Below are 24,872 nucleotides of genomic sequence, written 5' to 3' on the forward strand. Positions count from 1 at the left end.
TATCTATGATTTTTCAAAGTTGACTGAAACTGTATACCTGTTCTATCTGTTACTGGGTGAAGCAGCAACTTTAGGTTGGAATTTAACCGACTTATGGATTGGATCTTACAATGGTACCTTCTATAAAGTTGTAACAATTTGAATCCATATTCCGACGGTATAAAGTTTTAAGTTTTTGGACATAAGAATCTCGAGATAAGATTTTCAAATGAGATCACGCAAAACTAAAACAAAAAAAAATTCTATTTTTCCTAGGATTATTCCTACTTACATTCTCAACTTTAGGATTGGAATTGGTAAACTATTTGAGGTTGGTTTATGAGTGGAATCGAGACTTAAATGAAAGGAAAATGAGTTCTTCAAACCACCTTAGGTCGGACAGTTTACAACTTTGCATTTTGAACATCTTTTCTACTTTCTCTAAACGTATGGCTATAAGTGATACTTTTCTGCTCTAAATGACTTTTGCAACATTGATTAGTAAAGACATAAGGATTATTCTTCGATGGGAACAAGCTAGTATTACATTTCGATAGGTTATACAACTATGAAACTTGTAAATTGATACATGTTCTAAATAAAGATTTGGAGCTTCAATTCCTACATAATATGGCTTTGTATTTCTGGTCTTACTAAAGCATGTGTTCACAGGGCTCGAGAGAGTTAAAAAGGATATTCATCGAAAATATTTTGAACTACTCAATAATCAAGCTGAGAATTTCGAGGGCGAAATTCTTTAAGGGGGAGAGAGTGTGAGAACCCTCATTTTTAAAATACAATTTCCCCAAACTACATGCCTTGCACCAAGATTTAAACCACCTCTTATATGTCCTAGCATTATATTTCACAATGTGTTACAACAAATCCCTTGTATGGACCCTCACTTTAAAACACAATTTTCTTATTTACATGCCTTATTATAAGATCTAGACCATTTAATATATGCCCTTACAAATTATTTTCTCTGTGTTATAATAATTTCCATGCATTTCATTTCAATTCATTTTACTTGAAGTAAAATATATCCTTGAGCTAGGTTGAAAATAAATCACCACTTGTAATTGTCCAAGTGTTCTTTTATTAGTGGTAGAGACTTTATGTGAGAGATTAGAGGTGTTGAATAATTATTGGTGCATTTGGAAAGGTAAGAATGGCATTAGTCAAAGAATTAAGAGAAGTTGTGTACAAGAATTAGGCCAAGTGGCAAAATCCTAGCCATGCATCTTGTTTGACCAAAGATTAGATGAATTTTAAACCAATTTTTGCTCCATTCCTCCACCATAATTTCGTGCCCTTCTTAGCTTCCAAGAGAAAGAGAGAAACTCCATTTTAAAGCTTTCTAAACCTAGTGTGAGCTTGAGAGAAAAATCAAAAGAGAAAGATCTAGAGTTAGTGAGAAACTTTCCTCCAATCCTTGTGGTTGTTCCAAGCTTGAAGCTTTCATTTTGGTGGATTGTTTTGGTGATTTGAGCACCTTGTAAGTAAGGTAAGTACTCTTTAATTTGGGGGTTTTATGTGTTAGATCATCTACTATAAGCTCTAATCATGAATTGCAAGTTGTTGTGGTTGGAATTGAAAGTTAACCCCTTGAATTAAACAAGTAGTGGATAAATTGTTAGTATGCACACCAAGTGTTTGATGAAATGTTCAACTCTTATTCATTTATGTTTATGAGGTATTGATATGTTTTAAAACCTTATATGGTTAGATGTAATACTTGAGATGTGCAAAAGGTGAAAATAATGAGAAGAGTGAAAGTTGGGAAAGAATTAAGGATGCTGACCGAAACTGTTCAGCTTGCTGTCTGGTTTTTGCCCTGATGTTTCATGCATATTTTGGCTACAAATGTGAGTGATATATGTTGGGTTATGTGTGTAGAGGTTGTCTACAAAAAATTAGCCAATTTGGTTGAGTAAATTTTGAGTTGCAAGCAAAGGGACAAAACTGGACTAGGTCCAGAAACTTTCTGTCCAGCGATGTTGTAAAGGCTATAACGTTTTCCTCACTGATCTGAATTGAGTTCCATTTGAGGCATTGGAAAATAGACTCTTAGAGCTTTAAAATGGTACCTGGATCATGTTCTGGTTCATCCCGAGCAATCCGTGGCAAGTCGTGGAAGTCGGCTGCCCGTGCGGTACTGTTCATCCGAGGCAGTCCAGAAATTTCTTTTGGCTTCTTAATTTTGAGCCACTTAAGCTGGGATTTTGGAAATGATTTCTTCACGACAAATTTAACCTTAAGAACCTAGTTTCCAACGCAATTGACAGAACCTAATTCTGACTCTCCTACCATGAACAGTGACCATTTTCCCGAGGCTGGTCGGGCGAGACAGTTTAACCGTAATGAAACTTTTGAGCTTCGGTGAAACCCTTCTTTTGCCGAACTTTCATGTACATACCAAACTTGTTTTCTTATCAACTTTTCCCATGGTTTGGACCTCATTTGCATGATAGATTAAGTAGCTTAAGCTACTCACTTGGTCTCTTAATGAACCTATACTTGAGTAAGGAACGAATCCAATTGTTAATGGTTTCGCTCGTTGACCTAGGTTTGGGCAACAAAGGTGATCGTAACTGAGACGTTTGATGTCAATTGCTACTTTTGCTTGACAGGTGAGTGTTTCAGTACTTGCTACTTGTTATGTGGAATACTTGCATACTTGAAATCGTTGATTTGCTATTGTTTGAGCCAAACACTGTTTTAGTTAAAATCGAGGCGAGTGTGTACTTTATTGCACTTGACCTTCCTTGTTTTCCACTGAGGCTCTACTTACTGAATGAAGTAATATGAAATAGATATTGCTATACATGACCGTGCTTAAGTTGCGTGGATGACATTCCGCCAACTACTGTTACTGTTTGGGTACCCAACCTCATAGGTGAGTCGGTTGTATCGAGCCAGCAAGGGGCTTGGTCGAGAAGGCCGATAAATCTTGAGGACTGTTTACTGTTCACTAGAAATTGAATCTTGCCTGGAGGTCCCTGGTGAAGCATAGCCGTTGTGCTTGCTTGTTGTGTTGTCCAGCACCACCAGTGATAAAATCCTCGGCTTGATACTGTTTTATTGGAATCCTTGAGCATTGGAAACTCGGATTCCTGGTATACTCGAGTATTACCAAACTACTGTTTATGGAGTGCGGGCCCGGTGGGGGATTGTTTGGGGGACGGAGACTGGTGAAAGTGGTGTTCTACGGACCTATATACTGTTACAAGTGTTGACGGAGTGTCAACAGGAGGCAATTATGATCAAGCTCAAGTGGACCTTTGGCTTTTGAAAGCCACCCGTATCCTTGAATTGAATTGTGATTAAACTGTTATTTTACTGTACGGTGTTTAGTTGGCTATTTTGTGATTTTATGTGGCTATGTGTTTACTTGTTTACCTGGAACCTCACTGGGCTTTAGCTCACCCCATTCCCTTTGTTTTCCTTAACAGATCGGGAAGGGATTTGATCGAGGGCTTTCTTAGCTTTATTTTGCCGTTCTTGCGTTTTGAGGTTGTAACTTTCGTTTAAGCAGACTTGTAAGCTTAAATTCTTAAGGGTGATTTATATTATGTAATTTTGAGTGAAGCGTGGTAAGTTGGCATACGATGATATATGTACTAAGCTAAATTGTTGGATTAGTGATCATGTTTGAGTTAGTGTTTCAATCCCCTGCATTGTCAAATGTTACATTCGTTTCATTGATGATATTAGTACTTTGAACGACTGAGTCCTGGCGAGAGCTAGGCAGGCAGTCCGCTGATACCCTAGGGTTTGCCCAAGGGAGAGGTGGGGCTGTCACAATTTAGCTATTTTCCAAAACATGAAAGTTCTAGTATTCTGTCTTAGCTTTTAAACGCCTCCAATAACACCTTAATCGGACCTTGGTAACCTGAGATATAGTCATTTAAAGGTAGTGCGGTTAATTAGCTGACTAGTTGGATTTTGGTTCTGTAAATTGGGAATTTGATTAGGTTACACTGGATATTGGACTAAGTGATCTTCACGAACATTGTAGCCCTATGTCTTAGCTTCGAAACAGTATAAGTTGCGCCTCAATCCGATAAGCGTAGCCTCGGATGTGTTCTTTCCGCAACATGTCAAATCTGTCTTTTGCTAGGTTACATTTCCGCACTTGTTATCACTTTGATTTTTGTTCTTATGTTGTTATGAGCCTATGGAACGGCTATTTACTTGAATCTATGATATGTATGACTTTGGGATTGGTTGAGGAAAAATAATGAATCCATAAATGACTGGGAAATAGGAAAATACAAAGGGCATGCTGCCCAAATTTTCGCTCGAGAACTAAGTTTCTATTTGAACTGGTATACTTATGTTTGGTCTATGAAACCCTAGTTATTTTTATCCACGGGTCCAAATGTCCTCATTTCACTTTAAAATTTTTTTGTACATTCTACTCAATAATTGTCGAGTTTCTTTGATTGCACCTAATTGTTGTGCTAGATGATCTGTAATATTCTTTCTCGTTTAATTTAGGTTTTCTCGGTGACTGAGGATAATATCCGGAAGGATATTTTACCCGTTGTTTTGCGTACATAGGTGAGTGTTCCTTGTTTGTTATATTTCCTTGACTTATTGGCTTGTTATTATTGATTGATAATGTGTCAAGTGCTTTCAATGATTGTTAAAATGAGTTTTCTAGGCGAGTGTGTACTTTATCGCACTCGACCTAAAGAAATGTGAAATTTTCAATGATTAAATGCTAGTTGAGCATGAATGTAAACCGTTTGGCTGAATTGGGCCCTGCCCTTCGTTACCGATCGACTCGAGTCAAAAGCGGATTCGGTCCGGCGATATGGTGACCCTGGGTGAATTTGGTATACACGAGTATTACCTTGTAGTCCGGCCACGTCCGGATGGGTGGAGTCCGGCCAACGTCCAGAAGGGGATGAATGAACGAACGCAGGCACGAGGGTTTTATTTCTCAAAAAGGAAATTTTCAAATAATTGGAGGAATAAGGGGAAATGTCAGGGGAACAAACGAACGAACGAATAGTTTCATGTGAGCCCATATCCTTTTAATGAATGTGTTACTATTGCTTTCCATTGTAAAAAACTTTCTTGAATTATTGATACTCCATGTTTAATGTATTGAATTGACTATCTGACTATGTGTTCGGAACCTAACTGAGCTTTTAGCTCACCCCTTTAGTTTTTTTTCCTTAACAGGGGACGGCAAGCAGGATGATAGTATAGACTAGCCTAGTCTAGTTCTTTTGTTTTTTTTTTTGTAATGGTTCTCGCCCTAGTGCTTGGCACGGGCTGGACGTATGAAGGATTGAGAACCTTTGCATATTCGATCTTTATACTCCCTTTTGGGATGGCAATGTATATAAGTTTCGCTTTAAATTTGGATCGCTGCCCTATTTATTCTTGTGATTTATTTCGATTTTAATTGAGAACTGTAGTGAACGACTGAGTTCCGGCGAGAACTGGGCAGGCGACCCGCCGAACCCTAGGGTACGCCCTAGGGAGAGGTGGGGCTGTCACACTCAGTGAGGCCAAGAAACACACATACAAACACATAATCTAAGTAGCAACAACAATTACATTATAAGTCAAGCTATCAAGTTCGAATAATTCACACTTCGAATAGGAAAAATAAACAGAAACAATTCAAGAATACTGTAGCTCTCAGGAGCTAAATTTCACGTAATCGTGTCCAAGTCTTGATCACATCTCATGTTGACACTCCGCCAACCACATAAGAATCAAATTCGTAGATATACCACTTTTTTTCGAATCCCGTCACCGTTACACCCCCTTACCGGGCCCCGCTCATCAAAGTTTTGATAATATTCGAGCATATCATGGAAATACTACGCGAGTAATGCCGAGCAAGATCTCTCCAATAGATCATGCTCTACGAATATCTCATGGTTTGCTAAGCTTATCGACCAAACCCATGTTGGCTCGATTCGCAAAGTTAACCAATGAGTTTGGACGTCCCTCGAACACGAATACGGATACGAATACAAATATGAATATAAGTCGATGAGCAATTCTCGAATCGACGATTCCAAATACGAATCACGTCCACATTACTATGTGCAAGTCGGATATGAATTCACATAGCAAAATACGAATATAATTTGGTAAAGTACACACTCGTTTCAAAATTTTAAATTCACATAACGGATAAGAAACAGTTAACCACTTTACAATAAATTCATGAACTTGACACTCACTAATCGAACAAGGGAGTAAGTGCGTAAACAAGCCTTTAGGTGTTCCCCTCGAGATCCTCTTGAAGGTTTCCTTGAGCACCTGAGAAATAGTAATTGACTATCACACACCGTTATTTATAAAACCCCCTTGTTACAGGAAAGATTGCAATATTGTACAATCTAGAAAAATATCACAAGAATGACCCTTAATTTCCTTGTAAATCGAGACTCAAGAGTGGGGTTTTAAAATATAAGAGAAATCAGATTTTCATCTTTGGAATCAAGTGTAAAACGATAAAATGATCAAACAATATCAAAGGTAAAAGGTGAGTTCTAACAACTCAATTTCCTTTAAGTTCGGAAATTTCAGATTTGTCGAGCTGTTTTTGAAAAATCGTATCTCACTCTCTACAAGTCCAAAATTGAAAACTTGGTACCGTTGGAAACTACTTTCAAAGTACTAAAAGTTCCTAGAAAACACTTTTCCATGATTCCAATTGGAAGACATTCAAAATATGGCTCAAAGTGGCTGTTTTGGACCGTTAAGACAGTTTCGGGTTGATTTTCGGCAAAGTTTGAAAATTCGGCAAAATTCATACAATGTGAACTAGCCTATCTAATTTGAAACTCAATTAGAGTTACAATCAAAGTTTACAACACAACAAGCAGAACAAAAATCAGAGTTTTGAGTACCAAGATATAGTGGTTCAAAGTTACTGAAATTTCCTCCTCAAACAAGGGTTTTCCAGGTTTAAAACATAGACTTTGAATCTTTGGTTGATCATCAAAATGGACTTGGAATGACACCAAATTTGGTATGATTACACTACAATGTAAAGGATATTCCTCTGTCAAATTTCAAATAAAATTCATTCGGGAAGTCGGTTAACAAAACCATTAAAGTTCCACAATTTGCTAAGGCAAATCTGCCTTGCACTTTCGTTTTTCTTTTCCCAAACATTTGGCCAATGAAAATTCCTCAAACATGATTCATTTATGAAGAAAAAGTCTAGGAAACTTTAATGTTGCTGCAAACGGCACTCGATTTTGATGTTGGAGCAAAGAGTTATATCTGTTTGAAAATCACTGCCAGAGCAATACGGGACACAATTCCAGTTTTGGTAAATTTTCGAAATCTCAACATTTGCTCATCCAAATCACTTAATTTTTTGTGGAAACTTTCCATACAACCTATATTACACATCTACATAAAAAACAAGTCAATTGGACCACAAAAAAGTGCACCAAAGTGCACGGCAATAGCAGGGGCAGAAACAGTAAAATTTCCTTTTCACTTCCTTTGAGCTTTCTTCTACAATACAGCTTATTTTCACTAGATTAAACACCAATCCAACATAAATAACATCAAATCTCATCAAATCAGTTCATCAAACTATTGTGAAATTTCATAGAGCCCACTCACAAGATTTCCAACCATATAAAGCTACCCATGTGAATCTATGAGCTCACAAGTGCAAGATAACTTTCATAAACCAAGATTTAAGAGGTTAATTGTTGTTTACCTTTGTAGGTGACTAAAACAAAAAATTTTGGTCCTTGGAAGCTAAAGGAAACCGTGAGAAGCAAACCCTTTTCCTAGCTTAGGTTGATCTCCAAGTTATTTTCAAAGTGTGTGTAAATTTTAAAGAGAAAAGGTGCAAGATTTGAAGTGGAATGATGATGCGTTTTGTTCTTCTTCTTCTTGGTGAAGCTCGGCTGTGACGACCCCACCTCCCCCTAAGGCGTACCAGAGGGTTCGGCAGACCGCCTGCCCAACTCTTGCCAGGACTCACTCACTCGTATCACGTGCAGACATCCATAGACCATAAATAACATCGCAATTCAAGCTTATAATTTACATTGATGCACAATCAAGATACAAAACCTCAATATACCCAAACTGGTTCAAAGTGTATACAATCCAGATACAAAACATTCTATTCGAGTAACAGCGCGAATACAAGTCAAAAGTCAAAACAACTAGTCTATGCTAGACTTTACATATCTCACGCCTCGCTCGTACCCCTGAAAGGAAAACAAATGGAGTGGAATGAGCTAAAAGCCCAGTGAGGTTCCAAATAGCAAATTGACCATTATTTATAAGTACAAGTTTTCGATATAGCAAAGTAACGAGCATGAAGAGTTCATAAATGTGAGCAATAACACGTCAAGTAGCAATCTCAAAATGAGCGAGTGTAGAAGTTTTTCAAAAGAAACAATAATCCAATAAACAATAATCACTCCAAAGTATAAGGATACGGATGGCTCTCAGGAGCCAAATTCCCATTGCATTACCAGAAGCTTGATCACGTAGTAGTTGACACTCCGTCAACTTTCAAGTAAGTAACCAATCCAGTAGAACACCACTTACACGACTCTCCGTCCACCGTTGAAACCCCCAACTGGGCCCAAAATCCTCAAGAAACACGGGTGGTAATACTCGAGTATACCGATTAGTCGAGGAGATATCACTCCACTCGACAAAACAAGAGACCCAGGGTTTGTTACCCAATCGACCAAGCCCTTGCCGGCTCGACTTAAGTAACTCGCCACAGGGTTTCTGGAATTCCAGGAAGTGCGCGCATCGTAAACAAGTATATCAAGTCAATTGTAACAATAAACGAGTATATATCACATAAGGGCAAGTGCGATAAAGTACACTCTTGCCCTAACAATTCACGTATATAACATGTAATCATATTGGTCACGTATCAAGTTCAAGTATCAAGTTCAATTCGGTATTTGAAAACACTCACCAAAAGATATAGTGCCTTTACTGGTCACTTTCAGGTTATACTCCGAGTTCGGAGTCCAAATCTGCGATAAAACTCAGTTTGAGAACTTTGAACATGACTAAGATTCGAAACTTAGACGTTTCGTTCAATAAAATCAAGAAATTGAAATTCGCTCGGATAGTAGTCGTGAAACACTTGCTCGCTTTTTAAACGATAAAATTTTGTAACATTTATACTTGAAAATGCCATGCGAGTCGAAAGTACAAGGAAAACATACTCCGAGCAATTATTATTTCATTTCTCAAGGGTACAAGTTTGGCCAAATCCTTACTTATATACCTCGGAACAAGAAGACTCAAGTACCCTAGATGATTCAAGTAGTAATCACTCTTAACCCTTACTCAAGTTGCAAGTATAGTTTTCTAGTCTTCGAGCGTAAATTTGGGCAGCATGCCCTTTGTGTTTACCTAATTTTCCAGCCATTTTGGCTTCCTTCTTCTACTCAATCCAGCCCAAAGTCATACATATCATAGATTCAATTAAATAGCCATTCCATAGGCTCATAACAACATAAGAACAAAAATCAAGTGATAATAAGTGCGGAAATGTAACCTAGCGAAAGACAGATTTGACGTGTGGTTGCGGAAAGAACACATCTGAAGCTACGCTTATCGGATTAGTATGTAAATTATACTGTTTCGAAGCTAAGACGATGTCCTACAACTTCCATGAAGGTCACTTAGTCAGATTTCCAGGGTAACCTGGTCATATTCCCAAGTTACAGAACCAACTTCCAACTTGATGGCTAATTAACCGCACTAGACTAGAATGGTCATATCTCAGGCTACCAAGGCCCATTTACGGTGTTCTTGTAGGCGTTGAAAAGATAAGACAGAGTACTAAAACTTTCATGTTTTGGAAAAAGGCTAAATCAGTACGGATCCTAGTGAATAAACATGATAAACTGGATAAATTGACCAAACGGACTACTAGGAAAAACCTTAAAACAGTGAGGGTATTTTGGTCTTTTCATAGGATACGTTACTCCGATTGAGCTGAAGTTTTGTAGGCCCCTATAAAATACCATTCTCTACAACTTTCATGTTTTATTCCAAGCCCAATTTGGCCTCTAACATGGTGCAACAAAAACGGGCACAATAGGATGAAAATTTCCAGAAATCTGAAATCTTTTGGTTTCAATTGAACTTTCTTCAATTCCTTGTTCCAATCACTCCCAAAGCCCCTTGTATAATCTTATATTCAACATATAGTAACCATATAGCAAGTTTGGGCAGAAATTTATCAAATCCTAACTCACTTATATCATCCAAAATCATCACAACAACTCGTATAACTTGTAATCTAACCCAAAACATGAACTATTTAACATCTTAAACAAGAGTAAAATGATCAAAGCCATAGATCAGATTTTATACCTCAAAGACAAAGCTTGGAAGAGTGATACTTCACCTCCTTTGGAAATTTTTAGTTCCCCTAGCTTCCCAAGATCACAACTCACTCTTTAATCGGTTTAGAATTTCATTTCCTCACTTGGTTAGTGCAAATCAAGAAGAAAAAAAATGGTTTCTCTTGCTTTCCCTTTTCTCTCTCAAAAATTTCATCCATAAGCAAGAAAAAATGAAGAAGAAAGAGCTTAGTTTGTCTTATAAGAAGGTTGGAAAGATAAGAATTAATTCTAGCCACAAGTTTGTCTAACACTTGGTTGAATTACAACCACAAAATTTTCTCTTTCTTTCCTTGCATTTTAACCACTAAATTTCGGCCAATAGGAGAGCTAAGAGGGGGAAGGTATTTTGCTCCATTAATGATAAACTTGTATGGCAAGAAAGTGGTGATCAAGTAGTGCGTTCAATCGGTAGTGCACGGTACACGTCAGTTCGCACCGTTTTTCTTAAAACCACATGTACTAGGGTTTTTACTTCCTATTTACTAACCTTATATTATTGCTCCTAATCACATATTATTTCTCACTTAAAAGCCACTTTTAATCACCAAATTTGGTCCTTGCTCTGTACCGAAAATTCATCCGGCGGAAAATCGCGAAAACCCTAATTTTGCTCCAATCTTGAAACCAAAAGCGAAACCCTACTTTTTAAGTTCATTTGTACTTATTGTGGAATGATTGGGTAGTAGGGCTATAACAAATGAACAATTTCCAAATAAAAGGGTATTTTTAAGAAAAACGTGAGGGATTTTACAATTCCAGTGATTAAAATTAGGGTTTCTATTAAAATATGAGAGATTTAAGAAAACCGGTTAGTCACAAGTAAACTAGAGTTTTTGATTAAAATTTTAGGGTTTCTAATATTTTAAAACAGAATAAGGTTTTTTTTTTTTTAACGCAACAAAACTGCTTAATGGATAAAAATCTAGAACACGTTTGCATCATAGTTATCCATTCAGTAAACTACATTGTAAAAGAAAATCATAACGCCTTCTAGTAACATAATGCTATACCCAAAAATTTCAACGGACTGAAAGACCTTCCTAGTACATTTATAAGAGAATAAGATTGACAAACGCCTAATCAAACAAGCTGAATCCCATATCTTCATCACTCTCCTCCTTGGGCTCCTCCTTCTTCTCCTCAGTGGCAGGGGCAGCAGCAGCTGCCGGAGCTGAACCAGCGCCGGCACCAGGAGCAGCAACAGCAACGGCAGCGCCACCGCCACAGCCAACGTTGACGATAAGATCTTCGATGTTCCTCTTCTCGCAGAGCTTGGAAAAGAGGCTAGGCCAGTAGGATTCCACGGTCACATTAGCAGCCTTCACCAATGTAGCAATCTTCTCTGCAGTGACAGGGATCCCATCGTCGTGGAGGGCCAGACAAGCGTAGGTGCAGGCGAGTTCTGAGACCGACATCTTTTTCACTTGAAGCCGACGGAAATTTAGGGTTTTGTGTGGATATCCTCTGATGCTGCGGCCGCCCTGCGGATTTTCCAACAGAATAAGGTTTTAAATCAAACCCAAAGAAATACACTTTAATATCTTCATTACGAACAACCTCCTAATATTCGGGGTGTCACATCTGCTGCTATAAAGAAGAAAGGAAGTGACGTTTCTGATGAAGAAGCTTCCTTGTGAAGCTTATAAGTTTGTGGAATGCACTTCTTTTCATACTATTATTATTCATTCTTAATAGCCCCAAAATGAAGGTCCTAAGTCCATCAATTAATCGCACGCGCGAAAACGCGTACTTCCGATTTATGCGCGATAAGGTGAAATTTCTAAAAAATTCTTATAACGATAGTATAACTAACTAATACTTGAGCACTTAAACATTAAAAGACTAATGTATAAGTCTCCAATTTACCAAGCTCATTGTACCCTCGCATCGATTATAGTTTCCAAACGCGTATTCACTATTCTCACTAAACGAGTTTTAGAAAAAATAAATTTTGTAACGAATCATTTTTATAAATGCATGTAAGCCATAGTTCCATGTAAATGGTTCAAAAAGGGTTGAAATAAATTATTCGGAGGAAACAGGTGGATAAATATTTAAATAAGCCAATAATATTAGATAAGAATAAGAAAATTTTCAGGTCCTCACATCCTCTCCTCCTTAAAAGAATTTTGGCCTCGAAATTCACACTTAAGATAATAGTCATACCCCTTAATAGTCACGCTTATCAGATCAATCAATAACTTTCACCCTCTAACCCATATTTCATAATTTCTATTCACCCAATTAACTGTCAAACTTTGATTCTAACTCGTGAATCTAGGGTTTTGTAAAAGTTTGTGTTCTACTATGGTCATTTAGAACCTTAACTACGTAAATTCTACCAGTGTCAAGTATTTATTCCAACTTTTTAAAAAAAATCCAAGATATACGTCCTTAAGGGCCTGAATTGTCCTCTCGAACTGTCCTTCAGTCTATGGGTGGTAATTGATCGTGCAATCATAATCCTCCAACTCCATCCATCTTCATTATCTCAAGTTCAACTCTTTTAGGGAAAACAAGTACTTAAGACTCTTGTGATCCATCAAATCCTCAAAAGTTACTCCATACAAATAAGATCTTCACGTTTCAATCTAAAATCTTTACCGGTCCCTTATCATAGGTCAAATTCTCATCAAGTCCTATTCCTTTCATTCAAACTCACACTTGTTGAGCTTGACAAAAGTTGGTACCCCCTCGGGGTTTGTAAAACTATCATCAGGTGCCTTTCATGATTTTCTCGAACTTTGGGGTATACCGATATGTCATCAATGAATGTCATCACATATTGATTCAATTACGATTTAAAACCTCAATGCATTAAGTCCAAAATCCTAGTGGTGCCTAGTGCAAGAAATAAAAGTGATCACGCGAGGAAATACTCAAAACAAAAGCTAATCAAGAAACATTGAAAATAATAATAATTTACATTCATTAACACTTCAGAGTTCATGCAATTAGCAAGTCATGGGGGAATTACAAAAATATAGCACACAGGTGCCACAAAATACTTTTAGTCATGCACGACTAAAGTAAAGTCGAGTGTATCAAAAGTAGGCCACACAGTCAAACAAAATACAATGGCCTCAGTACTAGCATCACCCCAGCTATTTCTAGTCACAAAAGCCAAAAGCCTATCACTCTAGGTCTAGTTCACAGTAGGGCTATCAAAGGGAATCTCCTCCTCAGGGTCATCCTCCGGATCCTCCTCTGGGTCCTCCTCCTGAACTGGGCTCTGAACAACGTCCATGACATCATCAATCAACATAGAAGCATCTGCCAAAATCCCGGAAGCCCGATCCCGGATCTCCTCGCCTATCCTAGTAAGTCAAGCCCTAACCCTCTGAAGCTCATCACGAGCGACCTCAGCCTTAGTTATCTCGTTCGCTACCATTCCCTCTAACTCTGCAATCCTATCATTCTGAGCATTCACCACAAAGCTCAGGTCCTCAATCTCCTGAAGTACATCTCGGTTGGTGTTCACCAACTGACGACGCTCGTTGTCAAGAGTTAGTACAAGGTGGTTCGGGAATGCGAATGTCAACCTACTTGGACAATGAGGATACCTATCATCGGGCGAGTAACGCACACGAGCTCCACTACTCTGAGCCTGATAGTAAATAGGCCTAGGAGGCTCTACATGGCCATTGGAATGACCATTCCCATTAGTAGCAAGGTTCTTATTTCCATTCTCCATCCCTGCAAACTAACCACAATTTTCGTATTAGAAACTTAGTCACTAACTCGCCCAAATATCACTTAAAGTATGACTAAATCATCTCATCTCAATTCTTAAGGATAATGTCCCTAATATATCTCCTCAAATAGATCTCTAACCTAGCGCTTTAATACCAACTGCCATTCAAGAAACTCTCAGGTACTAATTCCCTTTAACCATCGGAATACAATAGGTTAATAGTCAAGTGAATCCCACGGTTCGGTATCCTAAATTTTTAGCCTAAGACACACTACAAAGATCTGAAACCTAGACTCTGATACCAACTGTGACGCCCCCACTTCTCCAAAGGGCGAACCCAAGGGTATTCGCGAGACGCCTGCCCAACTCTCGCCAGTACTCGAGACAAATCCAATTCAAACCTAGTCTAATACTAACAATGAAAGTCGGAATAAAGGTACGAAGTCATTTCCATACATAAATATCCAGTCTTACATCACAATTTCAAATTTACAATCACTTTTCCCAAAATATACAACATCCAAAAGTGTCCAGTCGATTACAATCAAAACACTAATACAAAAGTGCCTCAAGTCGGCATTTCCTTAAATCCTTCCAATCGGGTTCCTGTTAAGGAAAACAAATAATGGGATGAGCCAATACTCAATGAGGCCAAGAAACACACATGCAAACACATAATCCAAATAGCAACAACAATTACATTGTAAGTCAAACTATAAAGTTTGAATAATTCACACTTCGAATAGGAAAAATAAACAGAAACAATTCAAGGATACTGTAGCTCTCAGGAGCTAAATTCCACGTAGTCGTGTCCAAGTCTTGATCACATCTCATGTTGACACTCCGTCAACCACATAAGTATCAAATCCATAGATACATCACTTTTCTTCGAATCCCGCCACCGTTACATGTGACAGCCCCACCTTCCCCTAAGGCGAACCAAAGGGGTTAGCGGACTGCCTGCCAAACTCTCGCCAGGACTAACGGTGCAGTTTAGAGCGATCTATTGTGTTCCGGAACTTGCAAACGCGCGTAAACAAGTCAAAATGTCAAAATAAAAAAATAAAATAAAATAAAAAATCCGGAGTCGACCATGAGTAGTAACCGACCCGTCAGAACCCAACCAAATATCAAGCAAACATTCACATCTTGAACTTTAGTATTTACAATCCAAAGTGGCATACAAAAGTATTCAAAAGTGGATACATGTATGGTTTGCCAAAACAAAAGAGAAACGGACCCAAAAGTACATTTAGGATTTCAATAAATGAGCTATACAAAAGATACGTCCAACTAGCTCAATTCGGCAACCAAATATCAATTGCAGTCCAAAAGTATTTATTTTCCTGTAAGGAAAACAAAAGGAATAGAGTGAGCTAATTGCCCAGTGAGATAATACTACTCAAGCAACCAAGTTCATAGATGCATCAAGCTTTTCAGTCCAATTCATCAAAAGTAAATAAAAACACACATCAATAATGATGATAAAAGGATACGGGCGGCTCTCAAGAGCCCTTTTCCTCGTTTGTATTCTTGATCGGATCTCATTGACTCTCCGTCAATGTTTAAAAGTAACCAACCGTAGACTTCACTTTACTTCCATTCCTTCCACCTGACATTCCCCTACCGGGCTCGAACTCCAAACACTTGCACTGTGGTATTACTCGAGTATACCGAAATCGAGAGTCTCTCATACTATAAGATTCCATAACAGTCCCCAAGGTTCATTAATTGGTACGACCAATCCCTCGCCGGTAATGGCACCAAAGGCACTACAGTTTTTGACATCATTTTGCGGTAATGGCACCAAAGGCACTACGATTATCGGATGAAGGTGCAAGATACACCGTTTCGAAGCTAAGAAACAGGGCTACAATATTGAAGAAGGTCACTCAGCCCAGTTCTGAGTGCAAACAGGTCAAAAATGCAAGATACTACACTAGAACTGCAAAAACAGATTCACAAACCACATTCTGCTGCAAATAGCATAACTCAGCCTACTTAAGTCCAAATCCAGTAATTCTAAAGCCATCCAAAAGCTAAGGAATAGAGCTACATTTCATCAGAAGACCTCAACAACCAATTCGGAAGCATTCTCAACCAAAATAACCCATTACAGAAGCAATTCTCAATTTCGGGTAAAACCAGGGCAGGGCAGCAAGGGTAATTCCATCTTTTCTCAAGCTACGCTATTCTGATTGACCTGAAATTTTGCAGGCACCTCTAAAATATCATTCCCTACAACTTTCATGTTTTAACCCAAGGCCAATTCGGCCTCTAACTATGAGCTACAAAACCGGGCAGAATGAAGAACAATGAAACCCTAGTTTTTTCAATTTTCTTCCAAAACAGAAATTTCTTGCAGTTAATAACTTTTCCCACCTTCTAGATTCCTCAAATATTATTTCCAATCATCATACATGACCACATAATCATATTCATATTAAATCAAAAAAATCACCAATAATTATCAAACTTCACCAATTCAACTAAAAATCAAGATATAATCCATAAGCTTGCATCTTATACCACCACCAAGCATGAATTAAGCATCATTAGAGGGAGGAAAGGAGTCATTCATCACTCACCTTGGTAAAACAAGAGAGGGAGCAACTAGGCACCTCAGCCTTTCAAACAACTTCACCAATCAACTCACCAACACTAAGTGAAGAGATTTTATGGAACAAAAGCAAGTTTAAGTGGTTGTTTTGATGATTTAGAGCAAGATGGAATTAAGAACTTGGAGAGTTTCTTTCCTTTTTCTTGTCAAGAGGGCCGGCTTCAAGGAGTGAATTTTGGAGTGATTTTTGGCCAAATTTTGAGGTATTTTAACCAAACGGTAAAAAGGTGAATAGTGTTCAAAAAAGTAAAACTAATCATAGGGTGACACTTGTCACCCTAGTTAATGCATCCATATCTCTTTGTTCCCTCTCATATCAATCCACTTGGTATCTTCTAAATACCTCTTAACACCCGATAAATTAAACCCAGTATCCGAAACTTAACCTAATTGGCCGAATTTTTCCGAACTTTTCGCCCTAGTGGGTCCCACGTCCGGTATACGCTCTTAATTTCTCAAAACCTATTCGATACTAGAAAAATCATCTAAAAACTATATTTACTCATAAAAATTATCTAGAAAATTTTCCTACTAAAGAAAATGCAGAAAACAAGTCATTAAATAAATAAAACCCTAGAAAATGGGAAAATTACAGGTTCTCACATTACACCCCCTTACCGGGCCCGCTCATCAAAGTTTTAATAATACTCGAGCATATCATGGCAATACTACGCGAGTAATGCCAAGCAAGATCTCTCCAATAGATCATGCTCTACGAATATCTCATGGTTTGCTAAGCTTATCGACCAAACCCATGCTGGCTCGATTCGCAAAGTTAACCAATGAGTTTGGACGTCCCTCGAACACGAATACGGATACGAATACAAATATGAATATAAGTCGATGAGCAACGCTCGAATCGACGATTCCAAATACGAATCACAAATACGAATCACATCACATATACGAACCACAAATACGAATCACATCAACATTACTATGTACAAGTCGAATATGAATTCACATAGCAAAATACGAATATAATTTCGTTCGAAAGAGAACGAGTGCAGTAAAGTACACACTCGTCTCAAAATTTCAAATTCACATAATAGATAAGAAACAGTTAACCACTTAGCAACAAATTCATGCACTTGACACTCACCAATCGAACAAGGGAGTAAGTGCGTAAACAAACCTTTAGGTGTTCCCCTCGAGATCCTCTTGAAGGTCTCCTTGAGCACCTGAGCAAATAGTAATTGACTATCACACACCATTATTTATAAACCCCCCTTGTTATAGGAAAGATTGCACTCTTGTACAATCTAGAAAAATATCACAAGAATGACCCTTAATTTCCTTGTAAATCGAGGCACAAGAGTGGGGTTTTGAAACACAAGAGAAATATGATTTCCATCTTTGGAATCAAGTGTAAAACGATCAAACGATCAAACAATATCAAAGGTAAAAGGTTAGTTCTAACAACTCAATTTTCTTTAAGTTCAAAAATTTCAGATTTCTCGAGCTGTCTTTGAAAAATCGTATCTCACTCTCTACAAGTCCAAAATTGGAAACTTGGTACCGTTGGAAACTACTTTCAAAGTACTAAAAGTTCCTAGAAAACACTTTTCCATGATTCCAATTGGAAAACATTCAAAATGTGGCTCAAAGTGGCTGTTTTGGACCATTAAGACAGTTTCTGGTTAATTTTCGGCAAAGTTTGAAAATTCGGCAAAATTCACACAATGTGAACTAACCTATCTAATTTGAAACTCAATTAGAGTTACAATCAAAGTTTAAAACACAATAAGAGGAACAAGAATCAGAGTTTTGAGTACCAAGATATAGTGGCTCAAAGTTGCTGAAATTTCCTCCTCAAACAAGGGTTTCCCAGGTTTAAAACATAGACTTTGAATCTTTGGTTGAGCATCAAAATGGACTCGGAATGGCACCAAATTTGGTATGATTAGACTACCATGTAAGGGCTATTCCTCTATCAAATTTCATACAAAATTCGTTCAGGAAGTCGGTTAACAAAACCATTAAAGTTCCACAATTTGCTAAGGCAAATCTGCCTTGCACTTTCGTTTTTTTTTCTCAAACATTTGGCCAATGAAAATTCCTCGAACATGATGCATTTATGAAGAAAAAGTCTAGGAAATATCCAAAATATGTTTGGTAGGTGATTAACACCAAGGATTTCGAATAACAAGTTCCAAATCAAGATTAGCTATAAATCAATCCAGAATTAGGGTTTTCTTTCACGAAGACAGCTCTGAAATCAGGCCACAATTCACTCAATTCAACTCAAAATTGAGCATGTCAGTGGCATTGAAAACTAAATTCATAAGGCTACAATTTCTTGGAAGGAATAATTTTAAAATTCTATCCACAACTAGCTCATATTTGAGCATCAAGTCGCAGCTCAAAACAGGGCTTCCAGTACATATGAGAAACAGAACATGCAACTTTACAAGGTTGGTACGACTCACTCAAGAGGAATCAGGGCATGACTTTATACCATTGGAAAACTAGAAGTGTCTAGTTTCTAGTGCCGCAAACGGCACTCGATCTCGACGTTGGAGCAAAGAGTTATAGCTGTTTGAAAATCACTGCTAGAGCAATACGGGACACAATTCCAATTTTGGTAAATTTTCGAAATCTCAACATTTGCTCATCCAAATCACGTAATTTTTTGTGAAAACTTTTTACACAACCTATATTACACATCTACATAAAAAAAAAGTCAATTGGACCACAAAAAAGTGCATCAAAGTGCAAGGCAATAGCAGGGGCAGAAACGGTAAAATTTCCTTTTCACTTCCTTTGAGCTTTCTTCCACAATACAACTTATTTTCACTAGATTAAGCACTGCATCAAAGTGCAAGGCAATAGCAGGGGCAGAAACGGTAAAATTTCCTTTTCACTTCCTTTGAGCTTTCTTCCACAATACAACTTATTTTCACTAGATTAAGCACTAATCCAACACAAATAATATAAAATTTCATCAAATCATTTTATCAAGCCATTGTGGGATTTCATAGAGTCCACTCACAAGATTTCCAACAATATAAAGCTACCCATGTGAATCTATGAGCCCACAAGTGCAAAATAACTTCCATAAACTAAGATTTAAGAGGTTGATCGTTGTTTACCTTTGTAGGTGACTAAAACAGAAAATTTTGGTCCTTGGAAGCTAAAGAAAACTGTGAGAAGCAAGCCCTTTTCCTAGCTTAGGTTGATCTCCAAGTTATTTGCAAACTGTGTGTAAATTTTGAAGAGAAAAGATGAAAGATTTGAAGTGGAATGATGATGGGTTTTGTTCTTCTTCTTCTTGATGAAGCTCGGCTGCTATAAGGAAGAAAGGAAGTGATGTTTCTGATGAAGAAGCTTCCTTGTGAAGCTTATAAGTTTGTGGACAAGAATTGCTCCAAAAGTAAACTAAGAATAGGGCGCGTACGCGCGCGTTTAGTACTCGATTCCTCTCGTGTTTGTTTCACTAGTGCACTAAACCTCTAATGTACTTCTATTCATACTATTATTATTCATTCTTAATAGCCCCAAAATAAAGGTCTTATGTCCATCAATTAATCGCACGCGCGAAAACGTGTACTTCCGATTTATGCGTGATAAGGTGAAATTTCTAAGAAATTCTTATAACGATAGTATAACTGACTAATACTTGAGCACTTAAACATAAAAAAACCTATTTTAAGACTAATGTATAAGTCTCCAATTTACCAAGCTCATTGTACCCTCGCATCGATTATAGTCTCCAAACACGTATTCACTATTCTCACTAAATGAGCTTTTGAAAAAATAAATTTTGTAACGAGTCATTTTTATAAATGCATGTAAGCCATAGTTCCATGTAAATGGTTCAAAAAGGGTTGAAATAAATTATTCGGAGGAAACAGGTGGATAAATATTTAAATAAACCAATAATATTCGATAAGAATAAAAAAATTTTCGGGTCCTCACAACCAAAGTGTATTTTTTTTTTTTTTTTGGGTTGAAGGGAGGAACTAAGTGTGAATGATACTAAGGGCAAAGTTGAAAGAAAAATTTTCACATGTTTTGAGGACCTAACATATACTAGGCTAGGGGGCACAATTTGTATTTGTTTTGTTCAGGGGGCAAAGTGTTATCAACCTTATTTATAACTCATATTTCTTTATAGAGTTTGGCTGACCAGTGTCCCCCGGTACTGGTTAACAAGATTTCAGGTGTCAAATTGTCTTCCAAGACACTCTTTAAAAGGGATTCATGTGAGGATTCATATTTTAATTATTACAAAATATTCTTAAATTGGTCATTTAAAAGTATTTTTGCATGTGAGTTACTCAAGTTTTCCCAAATTGCATGAATTTCTCAAAAATGAGTCTAAACAATTGGTTCTTTAAACAATTATCATTTGAATGACCAAATTTATTCGAGTTGAGTTATTTATGGTGATTTTGATTGTTATATATGCTTGAATTATCATATTTTAAAATTTTAGAGTCGAATAAGTTGAAGTTTCAAAGTTCGAGCGAGAATTCCTTAAGTTCGACCCTTGTGCGCCCGCGTGCCGAAAGGGCACCGACAGGCGTATTAATCTACTTAATTGGAGATTTAACAATTTGATATTAGACTACTAAGAATGTACTATTAATGCACTAGAGGAATTACCTCGGAGGTTTAGTGCACAAAAGTAGCAAACGAGCGCGAAAAGTGGTCGCGCGAAACCCTATTCGGACCTAGCGAGATTTGACCTTGAAAACTTTAGCCTTTAAGCTTCCTTTTCTCCCCAAAAACACACTTAAAAAATTTCTGAAACAATCTATCTCATCTTTCTCTCTCTAAATTAGGCCCTCACCAGAAAAAAATAAAGGAAAAAGAGCTCTCCAATTTTTCTGCTCAAACCTTGCACCTAATCCATCAAAGTTCCTCATCAACTTGTGGGTTTTCATCCTAGCTAAGTGCAGGAGCTGATTTTGTGGCTTTGAGGGTGGATTGGGTGGTTGATGGTGGTGAAATCTGGGAAGGAAAATTCTGATTTTGCTAGGTTTCATAGCTCCAAGAGGTAACACACAAAATCCTTGCTTTCTTGGTTCATTTCAGCTTTGAAGCTTGTAGCTTCCTTATTGTTGTTATTAGTTGAATTTGGTTGGTTGATGTGTAGGCTTTATGAACTCCCACCATTGTTGTTTGAGGGCTGTTAAGATGTTAATGTGTGTGTGAGTGTGATTTTGATGAGTTATACTGGTAGAAACTAGAAGAGGAAGAGAAAAGAGGGAAACTGAGAGAAGGGAGGACTGCTGACCAAAATTTTTGACCTTGTTACTCTGTTTTTCTGCCCATATTTTTGTGCCTTTTTTTTAGTCCATTTGAGTGCTGATATGTTGAGCTTTAAGCGTACAAAATTTCTGCCAAAAACCCTTTGATTTGGTACACCAAAATTGCATGCAAAGTTTGGTCACAACCCTGGAAAATTTCTGACTTGCTGCCCGACTTCTTGTTTGCTGCTGCCCTGTAATTTCGAAAATTTTCTGGTGCTAATTGAGCTTCCAAATTGAAGTAGATATGTTGTGCTGTGTGTATTGTGTTTGTCTACCAAAAATCAACCCAAATGGTTGGTTAAATTTTGAGTTACAAGTAAAGAAGCAAAACTGGAACAAGCTCCAGAATTTTCTGACCAGCAACATTTGTGTAGCTATAACGTTTTGCTCGTTGATCAAAATCGAGTGCTGCTTGTGGAATTTGAAACTATACTCTTATAGCTTTAAAATGGTACCAAGCTAATTTTCTAGTTCATCCCGAGTGATCCGTGGTGAGTCTTGAAAGTTTGCTGATTGACAGCCACTGTTCACCCGAGGACAGTCCAGAAATTGCAACTTGTTGCTGATTTTTGAACCACTTGGGTTTGGATATTGAAAATGATTTCTTCTGTATAAATTTAGCCTTGTGAATCTAGTTTTCAATGTCACCAACCATTCCTTATTTGAGTAAATATAGAGCCAGATATGGACCTTTTACTGAAGTGTGTCAGAATTGAAATTCTGGAAAACAAAGCTCATCAGTCCTTAAGCTTGTGCGAACTTCAAACTTTTATTTTTTGAGCTAGGAACGTCGGAATCGAGTTCCGTTCTTTTTTTCTTTAAAACTGGAATGGAACGCATATCAAATTTCAAAGGCTGGTTTTGATTCTATGATTTTTGACAAAAATCCAAGGTTTATTGGAAAAGTGGGGACTGTTTTGCCCTATCTTCTATGAACAGAAATTTCACTTGAAAAATTGACTTACTTCTGATTTGACTTTTGGATAACGGTCTTCTACAAAGTTGTTATGCATCACATGAAGTTTCTGACGGTGTAAAATTTTCCATTTTTAGACTTTCTGAACTTCCAGACCGATTTTTCGAAGTTTCACGCGTAAAAGTGAAATTTTCCGATTTGAACCTGCTTGCTCTTTTAAGAGCTTAGGTCACTCTTTTGAGGCTCTTGGGATATTCCAAACTTATTTTTATGGTGAAAACGTCCTCACTTATAATTTGGAACTTTATTTTGAATGTCGGTTTTGATAAACCGAAACACTTGAAAATTTGGCCTTGAGCATTTTAACTAGAGAAATCCTTGAGGAATTTTACTAAATTTTCTATTTGAAAGTTAGAACTTTAACTTCCATATTTATTATGGAAAAAGTGATTGTTAGGAAACTTTGACTTCGTAAGTTTAGAAAACATGATTTTTCACTTATATTCTAGCACTTGAGCTTTTATTGAAAATTTTCTAGTACGAACACATTTTTCTCCTTTCTCGATTTCCGTGCCAAATTAAGCATTTTACTCTTCTTTTGAAATTGATAGTCCTTGCCACGATTTAACTCAGAAATGGGACTTTTAAATTCCTTTTGGTTATTATTCCAATGATTAAGTGAAAACTTCCTATTTTGATTTGTTTGAGCTTGAGGCTCTTGAGTGTGTGTATCTAAGAGGTTTTCTTTTATTCATCTTGATCGAGCATCTAGGTAATTCGTGATTGTGATTAATCTCAGGTGATCCAGAGGACACCAAGAAGCTCTTTTAATTTCCTGCTTTTGCTCTTGCTTTGCTCCGGATTACGGTGTGGGATTCCAAACTGTTTTGCACAAAATTGCTTCTCGAACTTTTATAACCACTGTTTGTATAATTGCATATATATATATATATATATATACGTGCTGTGACTTGATAAGTGCTTCTTACATGCCTAAGTGGTCAAATACTTGATGAATCTTGTTCACTTGAATGGAAAATACTTATTCCTAGGCGAGTGTGTATTTTATCGCACTCGACCTAACTGTTGCTGTATCACTTAACTGTTCAATATTTCATTGTTTATATGTTACTTACGTATGCTGTAGGTCATGTGTACTTTATCACATCGGCTAAACAAGGCCTTTCCCCCCTTCGTTATCACCTATTCGAGCCAAAAACGGACTCGGTCGGATAGGTTGATAACCCTGGGCACTGTATTTTGGTATACTCGAGTATTACCGCTAAAGGGATAAAGTGATGGCCAGTCAACCGAAGGAGTTACCGATGGGAGTTATAAGGACGGGAAGTGGACCGAGTACTGTATTCTTTTGTGTTTGCTTTACTATTAATACTGTTATTGCTCTCCTAGTTGACATTTCTCGGGTAAGACTCCTCATGAGCATTAATCTCTGAGACAACGCAATCCTTGTAATGTTCTTCTAGTCGGACGAGCCACTATTTGTTTGACTAAAATTCATGAAAATATATTTATATGGTCATTCATTCCAAATGTACGGTAGTGATTTTAAATGATTTATGAGTTGTACTCATAATAAAGTTACCAGCAAAAGTACTACTACTACACGTGATTTCAAAGTAGCAATTATGCACTGGTTTATAAATACTTGATTTTCCCTTTTGAAACCTCATTGAGCTTTAGCTTACCCCCAAAAACATTTTAGTTCTATGTAGGGCTCGAGAAGGATAGTTACTCAAGCACAAGGATTTGGAGTACCGTGGATTATCCTTTATATGGGTTGTAATTGATTTTCTTTGTGGAATGTAATGGTTATTTTGAAAGATTTGTGAACTTTATGGTATGATGTACTTATGGTTGAAGTGAATGTAAATCTCATGATATTTTGGGGATAATACTTTTGTAAGTATGATTTGAATTGCAAACATAAGGATTGTACTTAAGTTATTATTATGAACATCTAGATGAAGTATTGGACTTGTACTTTGGT

At 37.3% G+C, this 24,872-nt stretch overlaps 1 protein-coding gene and 1 long non-coding RNA gene across 2 annotated transcripts; one reads left to right on the plus strand and one right to left on the minus strand.

Annotated features, from left to right (window-relative positions):
- Positions 1–1,320: 1,320 nt before the first annotated feature.
- LOC140035998 (uncharacterized) lies at positions 1,321–3,543 on the plus strand. The gene is made up of 3 exons (XR_011839892.1): positions 1,321–1,486; positions 2,549–2,612; positions 3,435–3,543. It is a non-coding gene; the product is annotated as an uncharacterized lncRNA (long non-coding RNA).
- A 7,744-nt stretch (positions 3,544–11,287) lies between these two features.
- LOC113727375 (large ribosomal subunit protein P1y-like) lies at positions 11,288–11,865 on the minus strand. Its single transcript, XM_027251508.2, has one exon. The coding sequence runs from the start codon at positions 11,789–11,791 to the stop codon at positions 11,453–11,455; it is 339 nt and encodes a 112-aa protein (XP_027107309.1). The 5' UTR covers positions 11,792–11,865; the 3' UTR covers positions 11,288–11,452.
- Between the last annotated feature and the right edge of the window lie 13,007 nt (positions 11,866–24,872).

This window comes from Coffea arabica, chromosome 2c, assembly GCF_036785885.1.
Source record: "Coffea arabica cultivar ET-39 chromosome 2c, Coffea Arabica ET-39 HiFi, whole genome shotgun sequence".
Taxonomy (NCBI): domain Eukaryota; kingdom Viridiplantae; phylum Streptophyta; class Magnoliopsida; order Gentianales; family Rubiaceae; genus Coffea; species Coffea arabica.

What these genes read in the sequence shown, in the direction of transcription:
- LOC113727375 (XM_027251508.2), bottom strand. Translation starts at nt 11,791, where the DNA reads ATGTCGGTCTCAGAACTCGCCTGCACCTACGCTTGTCTGGCCCTCCAC.